The sequence below is a fragment of the Microtus ochrogaster genome, linkage group LG4, assembly GCF_000317375.1.
Source record: "Microtus ochrogaster isolate Prairie Vole_2 linkage group LG4, MicOch1.0, whole genome shotgun sequence".
In the NCBI taxonomy this organism is placed as follows: Eukaryota; Metazoa; Chordata; class Mammalia; order Rodentia; family Cricetidae; genus Microtus; species Microtus ochrogaster.
The window spans coordinates 64,542,803-64,563,931 of NC_022030.1; the positions used below are offsets into that span (position 1 = coordinate 64,542,803).

The 21,129-nt window shown below is 38.0% G+C and overlaps 1 protein-coding gene and 1 non-coding gene across 5 annotated transcripts in view; one reads left to right on the forward strand and one right to left on the reverse strand.

Annotated features, from left to right (window-relative positions):
- Gigyf2 (GRB10 interacting GYF protein 2) overlaps positions 1 to 21,129 on the reverse strand; it is a 140,087-nt gene that overhangs the window by 78,634 nt on the left and 40,324 nt on the right. For all 4 annotated transcript variants that reach the window (XR_003378171.1, XM_026786097.1, XM_005361740.2 and 1 more), the window contains 5 exons: positions 20,218 to 20,347; positions 19,030 to 19,125; positions 9,260 to 9,374; positions 3,721 to 3,832; positions 2,604 to 2,644 (listed from right to left, as the gene is read on the reverse strand). Coding sequence is in view for 3 of the 4 variants with exons in the window: in XM_026786097.1 (XP_026641898.1) it covers positions 2,604 to 2,644; positions 3,721 to 3,832; positions 9,260 to 9,374; positions 19,030 to 19,125; positions 20,218 to 20,347 (494 nt within the window). In the remaining variant the exon portion in view is untranslated. The remainder of the gene's footprint in view (positions 1 to 2,603; positions 2,645 to 3,720; positions 3,833 to 9,259; positions 9,375 to 19,029; positions 19,126 to 20,217; positions 20,348 to 21,129) is intronic.
- Positions 12,088 to 12,194, forward strand: LOC113457698. Its single transcript, XR_003378207.1, has one exon. It is a non-coding gene; the product is annotated as a U6 spliceosomal RNA (small nuclear RNA).

Genomic DNA, 21,129 nt, shown 5'->3' on the forward strand with positions numbered 1-21,129 from the left:
AGATAGATAGATAGATAGATAGATAGATAGATAGATAGATAGATAGATAGATAGATAGATAGATAGATAGATAGATATCAAGCTGATCTCACCAAGAAAACTCACTACTTCCCCAAAGCACCCAACAATTTCAGAAACCGTTAGATCATTTTAAAAGTGCATTTAACACCTGCCTCCTTGAACCTTACATTAGACTTTTAAATTCAAGCAGGTCAAGCCCTATTTCTCACTCATATGATCTGTAAGCCAGTGTTTGTAGTAACCCTGCAAACCCTTCTCCAAGCTCCATCTTGCCCACAGTTTCGTCTCCTATCCAAACAACCCATTTCCTTGATGCAGCTGCAATCACAAGGCTTCAAGTGGCTTGGCCTCCAACAGCAAGGCATGACCCCTTTCTTTCAAGATGTGATCCCAAAGTGAACACAAAGCTTAGACCATCTAATATTACAAAAGGCAATTAAGGATGGGGTGTTTGCTGAAGAGATGACTTGCTGCTCTTGCAGCAGAACAGAGTTTCCCAGCACCCACATCAGGGGGCTTAAAATTGCCTGCAACTCCAGTTCTCTGGGATTTAACATCATCTTCTAGCCTTCATAGGCACACACGTGAGGGCACATGCATTCACACAAACACACACATAAACAAAAAATTTGAAACTAATAAAAGGCAATGAGCTTTCCATCTTCTGGCTCACTGACAATAATTTAGATCTAGTAAATACTGCCATGACCTATACACTGCTGATTAACATGAAACTGAGGTCATCTCAAATAAGGCTAAGTGTTTTGCCAAGGAGCTACTCCATACTTTAAATTCTATAGCTTATTTACGTAAGACTGCATTTTCTGCTGTTAAATTTCCATTCCATTAGAGTTGGCCCTTTATTATGAAGTTCAAATTCCTACTCCATAGACTACTTCCCTCTGAACACTGATCTGAAAATCTGACCAGCAAGTATCTTCAAGAGAAAACATTATTAGCACCTGCACAAGGCCTGTAACATATTTAGGAAGTCAATGTTTGTTAAATGAATAAATGATTTTAAATACTCTTCTCATTTTACTTTGAGAATAAGGAATATGAGAGCTTAGAATAAACACGCCCTTCTGATTTCAAATCCTGTACTACCCTTTATCACTTCTCCACAATCAAGGGTAAAAGTACTGAGTCAGGGCCTGAAGAGATGGTTCAGCAGTTAATACTGCTTGCTGTTCTTCCAAAAGTCCTGAGTTCAGTTCCCCACACCAATATAGAGTGGCTCACAATGACTTGTAACTCAAGGTCCAAGGAATCCAACAACCTCTTCTGGCCTCTGTGGGCACCTGCACACACAATATACACACAAAGAGATATACATACACATAAAAATGCTTTTAAAGTAATGAATCAGAAAAAGATAGGAACAAATGTTCTACCCAATCTCTCCAGGCAGCATCCACAAAAGGGTCTGTCTAAAATATGGGTGAAGTGTGACAGTAAGTTACCCAGTCAAACCTAAACTTCATCATGCTACACTCATTTAATGTCATTTCATTAATGAGAACCAAAAATTCCCAATGCCACATTAATGATTAAAACTAAATTTCAAAAATGTTTAGATGAGTTTTACATGGAAGCAGTGAAATGAAACTGACCATCTTAACTTTCTTGTTTACAAACCTTTTTCATTCAATTCACTCTATGAACAGTCTTAGAGTAAACATGCTTATGAAAAATATTAATCACTATCAAATACAATCATACTCTGGAACATTTCTGGTATTTGAAGGAATAAAGAAATTGAAAATTTTCAAATCTGTACTGATACTGTGAATTTGCACTTTTTTTCACCAAATATTAATGCAGAGCATCTATTTACCAGTTAGAAAACCCTTCTTAACATTACTAATTAACTAAATCATCATAAACATTAAATTATCTTTCCTTATTAAGTTTGCTCTTACATAAATACCTTTATTATGTAATTCATCTGGCAGCTGACATCTCACAAGAAAAAACAACATACTGAGTAAATGAAGTTAGGCCTGCAAGATGGCTTGCAGGTAAAAGTGATATTGAGTTTGCGCCTCAGAATCCACATGAAGGTAGGACAGAACCAACTCCACAAGCTTGACATGCATGGTGTGATGTGTGTCCCCTCAGCTCCACATATACATATTATACATACAATACACAATAAAAGAAAAATAGCCCGATACTTGATTAAAGTAAGAATATTCTGTTTTAGCCTTTGCCTTCTCACACAAAAGCCACAGTTTCAACAGCTTTTCTGTTCTAACCTATAAGATATTCTCTATGCTAATAAGGGGTAACCAGATTAGTTCCTGATTTAGCATTTCAGTCCATCAAGGTGTCATTTGTAGAAAACACACAACCCTAAAATATCAAATTAATGAACTCTTAAAAGTTGTATTCACCACTCCTGGTTTCACCCATGGAAGAAAAGCCTTACGATCTACAAGACCAACAGTGTTACAGCTCCATCTCCTGGATATGTGCAGGTAACAGTTAATCTGCACAAGTTTATATCTTTCTGTATGGGCCTTGTGGAATATTAATAACAAGGGAGTCCAGGATATATTTCAAAACAGTAAGAACCTTACCTACATCTTTTCTTCCTGGTTTTTCAAAGCGCCTGTCACCCCTAAAAGAAACAAAATAAATTTCAAAAAAGGCTTGGAAAGCAACATAGATTTCCTATCATGATACTCACTTTCCTGTACTCCCTTTTAAAACGTCAGTTCTGCTACCTAATGTTTAGAAAATACAGGAAAGCAAAATGATGAAAACAAACACTCCACAACACCACCTACCAAAAATTAGCTTCTAATGACTAGAACATTATTCATTTCAGTTAGAAACATGATAAGACTATTTTATATACTAGTTTGGCAATGTTCTTCCATGTCATTAAATTTCCTTTGTGGTTCTGTGTACTAAGTTCAGAGTCTCGGGGTGCTGCACAAGACAGTTACCACTGTTACAACCCTAACTCTTCTACCCTTATTTTGAGATCAGGACTCATCCATAACTTTAATTATATGATATATTCTATTGCGTGGAAATGTCAGTATTTGATGGCACTATCATCTGTTTGGACAGTTTCCATTTTCTGTATTATAGATACTACAATAGCTATTCCTTTACATTCCTTTTTATGCTTTTATTGTGCAATGATAGCTCTTTAATAGTTAATACTTTTGAATGAAATTCTCTAACTGTACAGAGGCTTCAGCTCTCTAAAAAGAAGGAAATGGGTAAGTTCTGTGTTTCCAGAATGTTCTTTCTTGGGAAAGGGGGGATGAAGAGGAGATAAACTTCCTGCCTAATCTTTGTAATTCTCTAGATCTCACTATGCAGCCCATTTTGGTCTGGAACTCATGATTCTTCTGCCTTAGCCTCTCAAGTGTTGGGATCACAGGAACATGCAACCCTGTACCGGTCACAAAAGGAACACAGTGTGCTTTGTTTTGTTTGGAGTACTAAGGGCTGAATCTCCCCAGAGAGCTACCAATGGGTCATAATCCTAGCCCGTTTTTCCATTTTTATTTTGAGTCAGGAGTTCGCTAAATTGTGAAGGATCTCCAAATTGTAAACTCCAAAATCTCCTCCCTCAGCCTGCCAAGTAACTGACACTGCAGAAAAGTATACTATAGAATCCCACTGGAGTGAGTTTTAGAACAACAAATCCTTATATTACAATCTGAACACTTCAGTTACCTTTCTTCCCAGCTCTGTGATCTATGCATTTCCCTGCCACCTCCTCGCCCAAACACACCCTCTACTTCATCAAAGCTTCTTTGGTAGAAACCACATTCACCTCTACCTCTGCCTGAAAATAAGAAAACAAGGGGAGAGGAAATAGTCAAAAATCAACATCCAGTACATGTTCAAAATCAAAGGCTAATCTCTGTGAAGTTTTGTCTGTTCCTGTATAAAAAGCAAGATTCCACATTTAAGTATTAGCAAGGCCTCTAATGGCTCTATATGGGTTGAAAAACAAAACAAAATACTTCTGAAAGAATCCCAATACCGAACAATAAGCACCATCAACATGGAGCTCTTCAATGAAAAGATCAACAGGGAAAATCTAAGTTCAATAAACCATTGTAAATTGAATGTTTTAGTTGACTGTTTTCAATAACTACTGGAAAAAACTTGATATGGAGAATTTGTAATGAGAAACTATAGTGGAAAATGTCAAGCACAATAAAATACTTTTATCTAATCACAGAAGACTAGTGGAAGTGAATTGTACAATTTTAGGATTGTGAACTGCATTTTTAAAGGATAAAAGGCATCCTACATACTTGAATCAAATCTTGAGGTAAGGAAAATAGCAACATTAAAATCAAACCACAGAGCGGGTTATGTAGGGATTTAGAGGCCTTGCAATTCAAATGTAAACACACTTCTAATGAAGACCATTTGGTTAACTATCAACCTGTGACTCTATCATAATTTATCCCAGTAGAAATATCTTCGCAGAGTCAAGTGTGGTGGAGCATATCTATTATCTTAGCAGAGGATCAAAATTTCAAAAGCCAGCCTGAACTACATCAAAAATGACTCAAAAGCCCTGAGAAAGATGGAAAGAACAGAAAGGGAAAAGAAAGGGAGGAAGGGGAAAGAGGAAAAAAAGGAGAGGCACTCACAAGTATGTAAACAATCATGCACTACATATAGTTTCAAACAGTGATATATTAATTACTAGAACTACCTTCAACCAGATTATAATGGAGCTGAAAACTCTGAAATAACATAACTTCTTATGTTACTCAAGTATTTGTGGTAATACTGGTCTGAAGAAATTCACTGTTCTGCCAGTGATATAAAAACATGGTGCATTTGACAACATGTAGTATACAGTATGTGAATGTGACAATGAACAGCTATGTAGCTGATTTGCAGATTTACAACACTATCTATAGTATATTTTCAAGTGTACTTATTTTAAATTTACTGTAAAACAATATCCTATTAGCAGCATATATCTTATAATTATTGTCTCTTAATTGCATCAAGAGGCCAAGCCAAGTGATTAACCTAAACCATCTAAATTTCTATAAATTATAATACTCACACATCAATGAAAATAAAATCACCTGATGGGCAGTGGTGGCACATGTCTTTAATCCCAGCACTCGGGAGGCAGAGGCAGGTGGATCTCTGTTAGTTTGAGGCCAGCCTGATCTATGAGAGCTAGTTCCAGGACAGGCTCCAAAACTACAGAAAAACCCTGTCTTGAAAAAACAAAAATAAAATAAAAATAAAAATAAATCACCTAATGAGGCATTTATTAGCCTGTATTCTGTTAAATAAGGCATGAAAACGCATGTGTATGAGAATGAACAACTCAAATTCAAAACACTAGTATGGAATATATACATATTAGAGTACTACACAGCAGTAAAATATAAGTAAAATTCAAAATTCTTGAATTTTGCATGCAAATTGATGGAAATAGAAAACACTATCCTGAGTGAGGTAAGCCAGACTCAAAAAGAGGAACATGGGATGTACTCACTCATATTTGGTTTCTAGCCATAAACAAAGGACATTGAGCCTATAATTAGTGATCCTAGAGAAGCTAAATAAGAAGGAGAACCCAAAGAAAAACATATAGGCATCCTCCTGAATATTAACCTTCATCAGGCGATGAAAGGAGACAGAGACAGAGACCCACATTGGAGCACCAGACAGAAATCTCAAGGTCCAAATCAGGAGCAGAAGGAGAGAGAGCACGAGCAAGGAACTCAGGACCTCGAGGGGTGCACCCACACACTGAGACAATGGGGGTGTTCTATCGAGAACTCACCAAGGCCAGCTGGCCTGGGTCTGAAAAAGCCTAGGATAAAACCGGACTCGCTGAACATAGCTGACAATGAGGACTACTGAGAACTCAAGAACAATGGCAATGGGATTTTGATCCTACTGCACGTACTGGCTTTGTGGGAGCCTAGGCAGTTTGGATGCTCACCTTACTAGACCTGGATGGAGGTGGGTGGTCCTTGGACTTCCCACAGGGCAGGGAACCCTGATTGCTCTTTGGGCTGACGAGGGAGAGGGACTTGATTGGGGGAGGGGGAAGGAAATGGGAGGCGGTGGCGGGGAAGAGACAGAAATCTTTAATAAATAAATTAATTAATTAATTTTAAAAAATTAAAAAAAAATCCCTCTCCTTTTCAAGAATATTTTTGTTAGGGCTGAAAAGATGGCCCAGCAGTTAACAGCTCATGAGTGAACTGAGTTCTGCACCATGGAACTACACTGTCTGGTTTAATTACAGCTACAGGGGATCCAGCACCCTCTTCTTGCCTCTGAGAGCACCTGTATTCAAGTACACATTCCCACACATAGACATAAACACAAACAAGTAATTTTGAAAAATATTTTTTAAAAATATTCTCACCAAGTGGTGGTGCACGCCTTTAATCCCAACATTCAGAAGGCAAAGGCAGGCAAATCTCTGTGAGTTCAAGGACAGCCTGGTCTACAGAGTGAGTTCCAGGGCAGCCAAGTCTACATAGAGAAACTGTCTCAAAAACCGAAAAAAGAAAGGAAAGAAGGGCTGGGCGGTGGTAGTACACGCCTTTAATCCCAGTACTCGGGAGGAAGAGGCAGGCGGATCTCTGTTGAGTTCGAGACCAGCCTGGTCTACAAGAGCTAGTTCCAGGACAGGCTCCAAAGGCACAGAGAAACCCTGTCTCGGAACCCTCCCCCCCCCAAAAAAAAAGAAAAGGAAAGAAGGGAGAAAAAAAAAGTTTAGTCTTGAAATAGATAATGATAAAAAAATTAATGGAAACATACACAAATATCTGCAGTAGTGACTGGCCCTGCTCATGTAACTAAAGCTTTACTAATGAGTCACTATTAGAGGAAAGAGATCAGATTCCAAAGCTCCAACTTGTTACATTGAAATTATCTGTAAAATGTAGTGCCCGCACACAAGAACAAGCAAGAAAACATACTGTAACCAACATTTAATTTAATTTTAAGGACTGTCCTTTTATCTGAAATTCCCGATCTAATCTTTTTAAATGATTGAAATAGGCTTCCTTTTAACAATTCTAATGCTGCAGTTGACCGTTTATGAATTTTTTAAGCATCCAGACAAGATTTTAAAAAAGATAAGAACATTACATTGTTTCTACTAACCATTTATTTGTTCACTTAAATTTTACTATGACAGGATATTCTAGACAGGAAGTCTAGAAGCCAGTAGATTTGCATGAGTTTTTCCTTGAGCTTCTAAGCCACAATAATCATATTTAGCCATAAGCTAAAATTATTGGAAAATACAAAGCCACAAGATCACAGATCACTGTGACCATAGCATCCCAAGTATTTTCACAAAGCTGAGTGCATCCATTTAACTAATTTTGTACCCTTCAACACTACCATGTTAATTTACTACTGTGTGTCACAGAATATGTACTTTATATGGGTTTTAGGTAAGCTCCGATCATAAAAAACAAAAACAAAACCAGAAAAACTCATTCCTTCACTTATTTCTATTTGTTGTTACTTTGGCACACTGCATTTGTTGGGTGTAGGGGGGCAATTTGATTTTGTTGCCGTAGGAGAATCTAATGTGGCTCAGGCTAACCTTAAACTCTCAACATAGCTGAAATTTGGGCTTGAACTCCTGACCCTCCTAATAACACCCCCCCACCAAGTGCTGGGATTGCAGGCATGCATTACCACACCCAGGTTCTGCTCCTTTCTTAACATGTAAGGTTTTTCTAAGGCCTACAGAGACCAGGTGGAGGATGTGTGTGGTCTGTACTCTTGATTAAGGAAATTTTTCTCTGGCTTGACTGACCTGAAGAGCACAGGAGGGAAAGCTGCCAGAATGAAACTTTTTCTCACTGTCTCCCACAGGACAAAAGCATGGGAAATGCCCATGGAGAGGACAGAACCATAATCAGTCAGTTTCAACTCAAAATATCACCCATACACCAATATGCACAGATCCCATATGATGATGATTTGGGCATAACTTGTGAAAGAGACATGCCTAACTCTCATCACCTCAATGTCTGTGGTAATGCTGTTTCTTACTAAGTTCTACAGATGAGAACTTTATCAGGCAAAAAAACTATTACAAAGACAAACTACAGAGAAAAAAATAGATTGTACCTAGGGAAAAAACATGAAATTTTAGTTAGCCTCTTCATCGTTCACAAACCTTCACGGAAGTTGTATTCCAAATGAAACAATACATTCTCCATTTTAAAAAAGTGCATGAATTATTCACAAGGCATACATAATGTTTAAAATCTTTTGAAATAAAATTCAAAAAAAAAATGTAAGTACATCCATAATTGTGCCCACACATAATGTGGATGCAATGGCCTTAGCCATTGCTGACACCCAATTCTCCTTCTAAAGCATCTCTTAGAGAAAAATTACAACATGTTTGGACTAATGTATGAGTCAATCCTCATGTTGAAGGAAGAATACCTATTATAGACATCAAGAAGGGTTTTAACAGAAAACCAATGAATGCAAAATAGGGAATGTCAACAACAAATCAGAAACATTCTAAGAAAAAGGATAAATTCGCCGGGCGGTGGTGGCGCACGCCTTTAATCCCAGCACTCGGGAGGCAGAGGCAGGCAGATCTCTGTGAGTTCGAGACCAGCCTGGTCTACAGAGCTAGTTCCAGGACAGGCTCCAAAACCACAGAGAAACCCTGTCTCGAAAAACAAAAAAAAAAAAAAAAAAAAAAAAAGGATAAATTCATAAAACTACACAAACCAGTGGACGCTACCTGATTATATTTTGCTCTGCCCACTACAAGGTCTAGCCCTTGAAAGATGTCTGAAAGTGTTTCTCACTAAACTCCTCCTGGGTATGGTAATATCTGCACATGGCCCTCGTAAAGAAATGTTATACTGCAGGGAGGTCCACAGGGACTTCAGTGTGGCTCTAGCAACCAAAACCCTTCAGGATGCTCTAGTTCCCAAAAGGCAAAGCTCAAGGGATAAAGAATGTGAACAATAATTACTCTTAGGAAGTTAACCAGGACTGTGTAGCCTCCCTCCTGCTTCAATCTATATAGCTAGAAACATACTTCTCTCCAAAGCAGAGGCTGTAGAGAAGGCATTTCAGAAGTGTTGCAGAAAATAAATGTTCAAGCATTGCAGTCAACATCAAAGAGCAGTTAGCTTGATTTTCAATCAGGCATTAAAGTATTTAGTGATTTCCCAGCCTCCTCCTTCTCTTCCATGATTATTTTTTTCATATAGCTCACCTCGCCCTCTTGAAGAACTTCGACCTCTAGGAGCCCCCACCACTGTTCCTCCTCCTCCTCCTCGTCCTGTCAATCGCAGGACAGCAGCACTATTTACAGACATGGAAAAGTTTCTCTGCCAAAAAATAAAAATAAAAATAGATAAAACACACAAAACTACATATTGTTTCTCCCTGCCTCCCACTGCACCTAAAATGTAATGATATCCAAGTACTATAAGCAATGGGAAATTATAACTTCATGGCATATAAAGATTATTCAAATCTAGTTATCTAACAATTTCTTTCTTTCTGTCTTTGAAACTGAGTCTCACTATGTAGTCCTAGCTGGCCTAGAATTTGCTTTATAGACCAGGCTAGTCTTGAAACAATTTCAAATTGACCTTTCAGATCAGCAAAGTTGACACCAATGCCTTACATAAAGGTAGATTTGTTGAGGAAATATTATATAAGAAAGCAAAGTAAATGTGCTCTACTTATCCAGATGCAGACAAAACAGACAGCAGAGAAAGTTTTATAAAAGGAGGCTAGGCTAGGTTAAATTGGCACTTTTAAGAGTTACGTTCTAACTGTACAGAAATTTACTGAAATCCATGGAGTTTGGGACTGGACAAATGTCTGTGTGGCTATTATAATCTGTGTGATAATAAAGTGATTACATATCATTTTTTAAATGGTACTGAAATGCCTTCAACTTATGAGGAGAAAAGACTATCATTAAAAGGTCTGAAGCAAAGGAAACATAATAAAAGATAATCCTTTCAGCCTGACTGTACTCAAAAATGTCAAGTAGCAACTCCAAGTCATATTTGCTAGAGTCACAGAAATCAGCAGTGAATGAGAAATGGTCAAGTAAAAACCTACATGAGGACAATCACCTGATGTGCATGCATTTAGCTGTCAATCATGTAAAGAATTTATGTGTGGGTATGTTTGAGTGTGTATGTGATCACACATAAGTACAAACACAAATCACGTAAGTACAAACCTGCAATTGTACCCAGAGCCACTCTAAAATATAATCAAGTACAATTAGAGTAGGAAGTGGGTATCCACATGGGAAAGGGGAAGGACAGGGAGTTAAAAATATGTCTCTTGACACACCTGGTTAAATTAAATGAAGGAAAAGGTAGGAAATATTAAGTCTTTAAATAAACTATAAAATAGAAAATCCTGGAAATTTAACAGACAGTTCTGCAAGAGAGTTTAAACAAAAATACTGCAAAAGATTAAGTGATCATGTACACCTAGAACCTAGTACCCATTTGCACAGATGTATATGGGTATGACACAACAAGGAAATGAACCACAGATATGGATAAAGTCACCAGACCCTTTGGCAAGGGAGTAAGATGTGAACTTTAGGCTGGGTAAAGTAGTACATGCCAGTAATCTCAGAACTCAGGAGGCTAGGACAGAAGGATCCCCAGGAGGAGGCCTACATAGGTTGCTTTAAGTTGCAGGTCAGCTTGATTAACTTGCTAAGATCCTCCAAAAGAAAAAAAAATGAGAACAATGGCCAATGATACAGTGTTTGGTTACCATGCACAGGTCTTGGGTTCAAGTCCCAGTATCATTCAAAACAAAAATGTATAGGTGAAAAAGTTCTGAACTTCAATTCTACTTCACTCTTCAGTGTTCTTAAATTCCAAATTAATTAAAATGGCATCTATGCTATATTCTTTTAAAGAGCATGCAATTGATTAAAATTCTGTTTACATTACTGCATTTTAAATATGTGTACCATTTTCCTCATTGTTTATCTTTCTCTCAATTTTGTTCACTGTGATTTGCCCAAGTAACTTTTAGAACCATGAAAAGAAAGCTTTCTTTGATGATGTAGGCAGGTAACTTCAAAACAAAAACCTAATACTAAAACTGAAACCAGAAGTTAAGAGGAAATACCTCACTCAAAAAGTATTAATTTCAAGCCATTATTTTAGTAAAATTTAATAAACCATGGTTGAAACACATCAACTTACCTTTTGTTATGAAGTAATCAGTGGACTACTAAATTTGCCTCTTGGCATTATTAAAATTAAACAAGTCTATGAAGCCCCAAATCTTAATTAATTTGTTACAATACTTTAGAGGTTAAAAAAAAGAGGTCAAGGCTAGAGAGATGCTCAGAGGTAAACAGACAGGCTGCTCTTGGCAGAGGACCTGGCAAGAACCGATATGGCAGCTCACTGCCAGTTTCAGGAATCAGGTGCCCTCTTCAGACCTCTGTAGGCACAAGGCATACACATGATGCACAGATGTAAGCAAAACAAACATATAATTAAAATATTATTTTCTAAAAAGAAAGAAATGCTAACTGCATTTTTGTATACTAGGATCCCATGCAACACATCTGTATAAAGCCAAATTTATCATGTGGAAAAACAGGGAAAATCATGTATTTTCATATATTACTGCTAAAGTACAAACTAGTTTAGTCTCTTTAAAAGGCAAATTCTCAACATATATTTAAAAGCTCATATCACTTTAACATAAAAATTCTACTACTTACATATGTAAAAAAAATAATGTAAGTAAATAGATCACTAAAGGCAGTACTAAAAGCAAAACCTGAAAGCTACCTAAACATTAACCAATAATGGCTAATTTAAGGCTTGGAATTCTCCTCTGCAATGTTCTACAGAATGAGACAGTATTTAATTTAAACCATATTTCAAATAAAAGTCAACATTCAATCATTCCCAGTAACTGGTTCAGCATTGTTAATCAACAGTTTTAAAGTAGTATTTGTTGAATAATCTTTTATAATTTTTCCCAATGATTCATGTAGCCAATTACTGCACCCTGATTTCTTAAGAAATGTTATGGGTGCTTGCTTCAACAGCACATATACTAAAATTGGAATAATACAGAGAAGATTAGCATGGCCCCTGTGTAAGGACAACACCCAAATTCATAAGGCATTCCATATTTTTGAAAAACCAGCCTACATCTCACAATCCCAGAGAACCTAGACAACAAAGAGAAAAATGTATCTAATCTACATGGAAGTAGAAAAAGAGAAGATCTCCTGAGTAAATTGGGAGCATGGGGATGGTGGGAAAGGGTAGAAGGGAAAGGGAGGGGAACAGAGAAAAAAGAAAATATGGTTCAATAAAAACAATTAAATAATAATCCACCAAGTCTAACTAGAGAATTCTAATAAAAACAACTCTGGAGACAAAAACTGTATCGCATCAAATCCTATCATCCCATTTGGTCTCTGCTGCTTTTATAAATGTATGTAATTGACTTCTACTTTATGAAATAAAACTGTCTAGGGAATACAAAAAATAAATATAGTGTTTCTTATTTGGATGGGGAAAATATTCTGGAGAAACATAGCGTGAAACTATTAAAATCCATGAATTGTATACTTTAAAATAGCTAAGAGTGACTTTTGTATAATGTGAATTTTATTGCAAAAATAAAAATCTGAAGGAAGGAAAGTAGGAAGGAAGGAGGGAGGGAGGGAAAGAGGGAAGGGGGAGGGAAGGGGGAGGGAAAGAGGGAGGGAGGGGGGAGGGAAAGAGGGAGGGAGGGAGGAAAAGAAAAAGAAAGAGATATATTATGGGGCAGGGAGTGGTGGTGCATGCCTTTAATACTAGCACTCAGGAGGCAGAGGCAGGTGGATTTCTGATTTAGAGGCCAGTCTCATCTACAGAGTGAGTTCCAGGACAGCACAGGCTACACAGAGAAACCCTGCTTCAAAAATAAGAAGAGAAAAAGAAAAAGAAGGAGAAAAGGGAGGGAGGAAAGGAGGAAGGAGGAATTATATGGGATATTTCCAACTCATTCTTTTTTCCTGTTTTTTTTTTTTAAAGATTTATTTATTGGCCGGGCGGTGGTGGCGCACGCCTTTAATCCCAGCACTCGGGAGGCAGAGGCAGGCGGATCTCTGAGTTCGAGACCAGCCTGGTCTACAAGAGCTAGTTCCAGGACAGGCTCCAAAACCACAGAGAAACCCTATCTCGAAAAACAAAAAAAAAAAAACAAAAAAAAAAAAAAGATTTATTTATTTATTATGTATACAACATTCTACCTCCATGTATGTCCACACGCCAGAGGGTGCCAGATCTCATTACAGATGGTTGTGAGCCACCATGTGGTTGCTGGGAATTGAACTCAGAACTTCCAACTCATTCTTTTGATTCAAAGTCCAGCATATGTTTTAAAAGCTTTTCTGGGGGCTGGAGAGATGGCTCAGCGGTTAAGAGCACTGCCTGCTCTTCCAAAGGTCCTGAGTTCAATTCCCAACAACTACATGGTGGCTCACAACCATCTGTAATGAGGTCTGCTGCCCTCTTCTGGCCTGCAGGCATACTAGCAGACAGAATACTGCATAAATAAATAAATAAATAAATAAATAAATAAATAAATAAATAAAATAATAGGGAAAAAAAGCTTTTCTGGCCAGTGTCCCCTCCATAAATCTCAAAACTATTATTGTAAGAAAAAAATTATGATTACAAATAAGTACAAATACCCCCCAAACAAGAAAGTTCACAAAATAATGCCAGTAAACTACATAGGGGTAGAATGAGAGAGAAGAAGGAAGTGGAGTAGAAAAAAAAATGTGTAGCTCAATAAAAACAATTAAAAAATCTACATAAAGGATATAAAAATTAGTGCACAGGGCTGGACACAGCTTAATAATAAAGGGCTTGGCTAGCACACCAAAGGCCCGAGGCTCACTGCCCAGAACCGAAGCTGTAATTAAAATCACAAATGTAGAAAGAATTTTCAAAAATTGATCCAGGTCAACTATCCAACAGACTTGAAAATATGAGGAGCGCATACAAACACTATACACCAGTGAAGAAAAGACTAGTACATAAAAGAAAAATTCAGAGACAACAACAGTAAGAGAAATCTGTAATTTCACCACCATAGACAGAGAGCAAACTCAAACAGAAACTTTTTCTCGACTCGGGGTCGAACTCTCCCCCTGCGTGGGTTATGAGTCTCGGCCCCAGTGCACTGGTTCCCGTCTCATCTCATCATTAAAGCCTCGTTTGATTGCAGCAAGGACGGTCTATCTTCTCTTACAGATACCTGAAGTTCCCCAAAAAGTTCTGCTGATTTATCAAAAAAATCAGGCCTGGGCAGACGCAGGCTGCGGGGACGGAGAGCAGATCGCCCCACTACAATTAAATCAAAGAGGTAGGCCTTTTGTTGGTGAGGTCCCTGGCAAACGGAGCCTGGTCCTGTTCCTGAAGACCCTTCTGAGGGGTGAGAGGAATCTTGGCCCCCGGCAGGAGCCAGGAAACAGAGCGAGGGCATTTTGTAAGAGGAGCCCCTGGCCAGCAGGAAAACCTGATCCGGTTTTAAAAGACCCATTAGATAGCATTGACAGGAGAAGATGGGCAGGAGCCAAGGCAAGAATTCACCCAATAATCTGAAAAACAACATGAAAACACCAGAACCCAATGATCTTACAACAGAGGGACTTGAACACCCTAACACAGAAGAAGTGGAAAAAATTGACTTTATGAAAGCAATAGAGTCCCTTAAACAACATGTAAAAAACGCCCTTATAGAAATGGATGGGAAGTATAACAAAAAGTTTGAAGAAATGAGTAAATACGTACATGATACCCTGGGAAACCAAGAAAAAACAATCAAACAGGTAGTGGAAACAGTTCAAGAATTGAAAACTGAAATGGAAGCAAGGAAGAAAACACAAACTGAGGACCAGCTGGATATGGAAAATCTAGGTCAACGAGCAAAGTCTACAGAAACAAGCATAATCAATAGAATACAAGAGATAGAAGAAAGAATCTCAGATTCTGAGGACACCATAGACAATAAACGCACTGATCAAAGAAAACAGCAAAACCAACAAATTCTCATCACAGAAACTTTTTCTCAATGTACAAAGAATTATTTCAATAAAAAGTTTTTGTAAAAAAGGCAGAATAATGTGTGATGCATAGTACCATTTGTATAAAAAGGAAAATACGTGTTTATTTGGAAAAAATACAAGAACTGTGCACAGTGATGTCCACATGTAATCCTTACACAGGGAGAAAATATATTTTGAGTCCACAAGTTTGAGACTACCTGAGTAATATAGAGACCCAGCCAAAAAAATACACATGTATCTACATATACTGCTATCACTGCCTTGCTTCAGGGAAAGAGGACACATGGAAGGGGAAGAGACTGAAGAGTTTTCTATTATTGTATTATTATGATACACTGTTTTGTACATTTTTTATTTTTAAGCATCTCTTATTTATGTTTTTACTATTTATCCATTTATTTAGTGGGGCAGAGAAAACATGTGCCATGGTGCATGTGTGGAGGTCAAAGAACTTTAGGGAGTCAATTCTTGCATTCCACCTTGTTAAAACAGGTTCCCTCTTATTTTGTTAATTTATTATTATTATTATTATTATTATTATTATTATTATTATTATTATTATTATTATTATACTTTTAGTTATTGTTTGTGTGTGAAAGGTACACCTGTGCCATCAACAACACCTAGAGGGCAAAGACATCTCTAAGATTCAATTCTTACTTCTACCATGTGGGTCCCAGGAATCAAACTTGGGCTATCAGGTCTGGCAGCAGGTTCCTTTACTCACTGAGTCATCTCCTTGGCCTTCTTGGTTTTATTATTGTGCTTTATATTCCAGAGTAGCAGGCCTGAGAGCTTCGCAATGGTTCTGTCTCTTCCTCTTATTCTGCCTCAGGAAAGCTGAGATTACAGATGTGTGCCATTGCATCTGTATTTTTTTTTAAATATTTATTTATTTATGTATACAATATTCTGTCTGTGTGTATGTCTGCAGGCCAGAAGAGGGCACTAGACCTCATTACAGATGGTTGTGAGCCACCATGTGGTTGCCGGGAATTGAACTCAGGACCTTTGGAAGAGCAGGCAATGCTCTTAACCACTGAGCCATCTCTCCAGCCCGCATCTGTATTTTTTTAACATATATTCCAGAAATCAAACTCAGGTTGCATGCTTGTTAAGCAAGAGCTTTTATACCTGGGATGAGCCATCTTTCTGGTCCATTATTACTGCATGAGTAGACAAGTATTTGTGTACATGTGAATGTATATGTAGGGGGTAGTGTATGCACCCATATAGAAGCCAGGTCAACACGGGCTTTTATTTCCTTTTCTCTTTTTATTACTCTGGGGGGGGGGGGGGGAGAACACTTGCAAACAAGTACTGTGTATGTATGGTGCATGCATACATGTATGTTCAGGGATACACTTGTGCAGAGGCCAGAAAAGTCATAACGTTCTATCTTTTTCCACTTACTCCTTGAGACAGTCTCCCACTGAAACTGGAGCTAAGCTGTCAGTCAGCAAGCCCAGTGATCCTCCTGTCTCTGCCCTCAGAATCACTAGATTATAGACATGCACATGCCCAGTTTTGGCATGGCTACTAGGATCTAAATTCAGATCCTACCTTGCTGTAGAAGCACTCAATCAACTGAGCCAGCTCTCCTTCCTTCCCCCTACAACTTACTTATTATTTATCTATTGTTTTGAGACAAGATCTCTCACTGAACTCAGAGATTGACATTTAGGCTAAACCGGCTAGCCAGCAAGTCCCCAGGATCTTCTTTATACCTCCAAAAGCTGAGACTGCAGGCATGTGTCATTGCATACAACTTTATGTGAGTGCTGGAGAATCAATGTCCCCACTGTGCTGTCTCCCCAGCCCTGTAAATTTTTACATTTAAGCCACTGGATTTCCTACTCATTACTAAAATATGCAAATATGTAGGTTTTTTTAAATGCTGCAAAACAAAAACCAAATATTGGAATCTGAATTCAGGAACTACATTAAGAAGACCAAACATCAAGACCAAGTGGGCTTCATTCCACAGATGCAAGGTTGGTTCAACATATACAAACTAGTAAGTAATACATCATATAAAGAAACTTAAGAATAGCAATCACATCTCAATCAATGTAGAAAAAATACTTAACAAAATTCAATGTGCCTTCAAAATAAAAGTCCTAGAGATCTTAGACACTGAGGAAGAGGGGCTATCCAGTACAAAAGAGCCTGAAGGGCCAAGAACTGCCATCCCCAAGACTCAATAAGATGTAATATTAAATCATTAACGTGTATCAACTATTATTACTGCACTGGAACCACACAAGGCTGGCTCTGTCAATAATCAGTCAAGTAAGTAAAGGGGAATGGCTCACAGGGCCCTATCCTTTCCCTCTGAACTATTGTTTTTAATAGGTTCGGGAGGGGGGATAACTGTCTTTAGTTGTGTGCCCTCTAACCCACCAAGTTCCAACCCATGGTCACACAGGTGTCTCTGGTTAATCTTAGCGGATCATAAACATGAACGTCTAAGAAAGACTTGTGAGATGGGGACAGAGTGGACGAGATGGTAGAGAGATGGGAGGTCAGAATAGTCAATATGCAAAGGATTCATTCATAAGTACAATTAGAAAATAATAATAAAAATTAATAATTAACAAAAAGAAGGTACAGAGCACCTGAGGAATGAATGGCAACAGAGTTTGTTCTCTAGCCTCCACATGTACCGGCACATGCATGTGTATCTGTACACACAAAATGATGGACTTTGCTGTGGTGATGCACATCTACAATCCAAAACACTTAAGAGGTGGAGGCAGGATCAGAAGTTTAAGGTTATCTTCAGCTGTGAGTTGAAGGCTACATTAGGCTAGGCTATATGAGACCCTGTCTCAAAATTTAAAAAGGTCAATTTTATGATGGGATTTTGTCTCAAAGTTGTTTTTTTAAAAAAAGAGTCAAATGGCAGGAGATATAGCTCAGCTAGTAGAACTTGCTTATCATGTACAAAGTTCTGAATATAATCCTCACCAATGCATGAAATCAGACATATTGCTCAATGCCTATAATCGCAGCACTCAGAGGTAGAGACAGAAGGAAGCTGAGGGGATTCTTCATTTAACATGGAATACAGAATTCCAACAAAACTTCTTTTCTCCACTGTAGTGCAATATCTATAAACTCTTTGAAATCAATCTTTCACCTACATAAAATTAAAGTCACTACATAAAACTGCCACTTTCTAGACCAAAAATCTTTCTTACAACATTACCACCACACCTTTAAAAAAGGAACCACCAAGAGCAGTGCTGACAGAAAGACGTCAGGAATGTTCTAAGCTGAAGATTTAAATTTCTTTCTCTAGTGATTAAATGAATCCACTGGCAGGAATTCAGGTAGCAATTACCTGTGAAAAGGTACACTTTTCTACAAAGATGATCTTCCCCTTTCTTCTTGGGGAGTAATGATATCTCCCCTTAATCTGAATATTTTATAATTTTCCATTGTCCTTAAAATTCTAGAAACAGGACTACAGAGACAGATTAGCAATTAAGAGCACTGGCTGATCTTCCAGAAGACAAGCATCCAATTCCCAGCATCCACATGGTGGTTCACAACTATTTATAACTGTGAAGTACTCTTCTGGCCTCTTTGGGGTCCAGGCACACATGTGGTACACAGAATACATGAAAAGCAAACATCCATATACATATAAAAATTAATTTTTTAATTAAAAAGAAAAAAGATCTAGGAAGATTTCCTGATCTCTGCATAATACTCATCAGTTTCAGAATCTGAAGCAAAACTTTGGCAACTCAAAGCCCTAAACATTCCAAACATCAGTAAGAATGTTTAGCCTGTGCTGATGTGGCTATCCTTAGTATATCCTCAACAGTGATTTTCCAGATCCATACTATAGAAAGAAAAACAAGGGTTGGATTTGAGGCTCAGAGATAAGTACAAACCTGTTCTTCTTCTGTAAAGGGTACTAGAGCCAATGGTGGCAGGGGCTCCTCCTGTAGGATAGGCAGGAATTCTTTCTCCAGAAGGTCAAAAGGTATCTATGTGATAAATACAAGGCCATAAAAATGTTATTTCTCCAACTACAAGAAGATAAACCAAGACACTATTTTCTAGCAATGACTAATATAAATATAAAAAGTTTATTCAATTACAATTTACTTCTATTAATTATGCAGTTATTACATTAAAACTCCATTTACAACCAGGCATGGTGGTACATACCTTTAATCTTAGCAGAGGGAGGCAGAGGGAGGCAGAGGGAGGCAGATCTGAGTCAGCCTGGTCTACACAGGGACCTTTAGGCTATCCAAGGCTATATAGTAAGACCCTGTCTCAATAAATAAAACAAAATACTCCAGTCACCCACCACCTCCATCCATGAAGCCACTTCCTTTGGACTTGGTATTAAGTTTAGTATTCCAAAGAACAGAGTAGAGAAATAAAAATCTCTACATTTAGCTTAAAGCAGATGCTAAGGAAATTCCAAAGCAATTGTGTCTGTTCTTAGAAACTAAAATTTGTGATTCTCCATCCATTAATAAGTTAAAAATAACATATTGAGAAACACAAAAGACATTATCTTCCCTGGTCATCAGATAAGAAAAGCCTACACTATTTCATCCTGGTCCTTTTTTAAGTGAAGCAAGTGTTAATTTTAAAAGTCCTCTGTACTACACCTTTCTTTTCTTTTCTTTTTTTCTTTTTTTTTTGGTTTTTCTAGACAGGGTTTCTCTGTGGTTTTGGAGCCTGTCCTGGAACTCGCTCTTGTGGACTACACAGTACACCTTTCTATTCAAGGGCAGGAAGAGGAAAGCTGGTCTTCCCTCAATCCTGGACCCTGATTGGGAAGGAAAGTAAGAGGTACAAGAGAGAGAAGGGAAAGAAATGGAGAAGGGAGAGAAGAGGAGGTATCAACAGTGCTGACTGCTCTGCTGCCACCAAGCCTTCTGCTCTATAATGACATCATGGATCTTCTGTAAGGGCAGCCATCCCTCAGTCACTATTTACCACTCTATGTTTCCATGCAAGTAAGGGGAAAGATGGAAAAAGCAAGAGTCCATTAGATACAGATCAGTTTCACCGTTCATACTAGTCTCATCTACAATTCTCAACTCTTTGTATTTTCTTACCTTGTAGTCTTTAAGGAAAAGTGCTAACATTTCTTCTCTGCCGTAACGATAATCTGCTAATTTATACTTTGGCAGGGCCGGAGAAAGAGGAGGGGAAGTGATACTCCCACCACTGGACAGAGCACGGAGCCTAAAATAGGAAAAACAAAGAATACAAAATGAAGAGACAGATATTCTGACACTGCATTGTTTTATATAATACAGTGTAAGATACACTGCTGCTCATAAAAAGAGCAAAAACTTCATTATCTTACGCAGCAAAGATTGAGTTTAATACAAGCCTCCATCACAGTTCACTGAGAAATTCACTATGTGCTAACTAGACAGTCAGTGATAATTTAGCAATTCCAACACCTAAAGATGCCACAGTTGTCTCTAAGAAGCTTCAAGTTTAGAGAGAAGATTTTTTTTTTTTACCAAAATACAAAAGCAGGAACAATCATTCTCACAAAAAATTACTAAGTTTAATAGCAAGTATTGGTGAGGGTGTGAAACAACAGAAACACTCAACTAGAGCTCATAAGATCCTAAATCAGCAAGAAGGCTCAGCAGGTAAGGGCACCTGGAACTCAAATAAAGGTGAAGAGAAACAACTCTGAAGCTGCATATGCACATGTACACACACACACACACACACACACACACATTTTTTTTAATTTTTAAAGTAAGCTGAGAATGGTGACATAAGCATTTAATCCCAGCACTCTGTAGGCTGGGATTAAGTAGGTGGATTTCTGAGTTCAAGGCCAGCCAGGACTATAAAGTGAGTTGCAAGACAGCCAGGACTACACAGAAAACTGTCCCAGGAAAAGAAAAATAAAAAAAAAATATTTTTTTTTTTAAAGAAAGATGTTTCAGCCGGGCGGTGGTGGCGCACGCCTTTAATCCCAGCACTTGGGAGGCAGAGGCAGG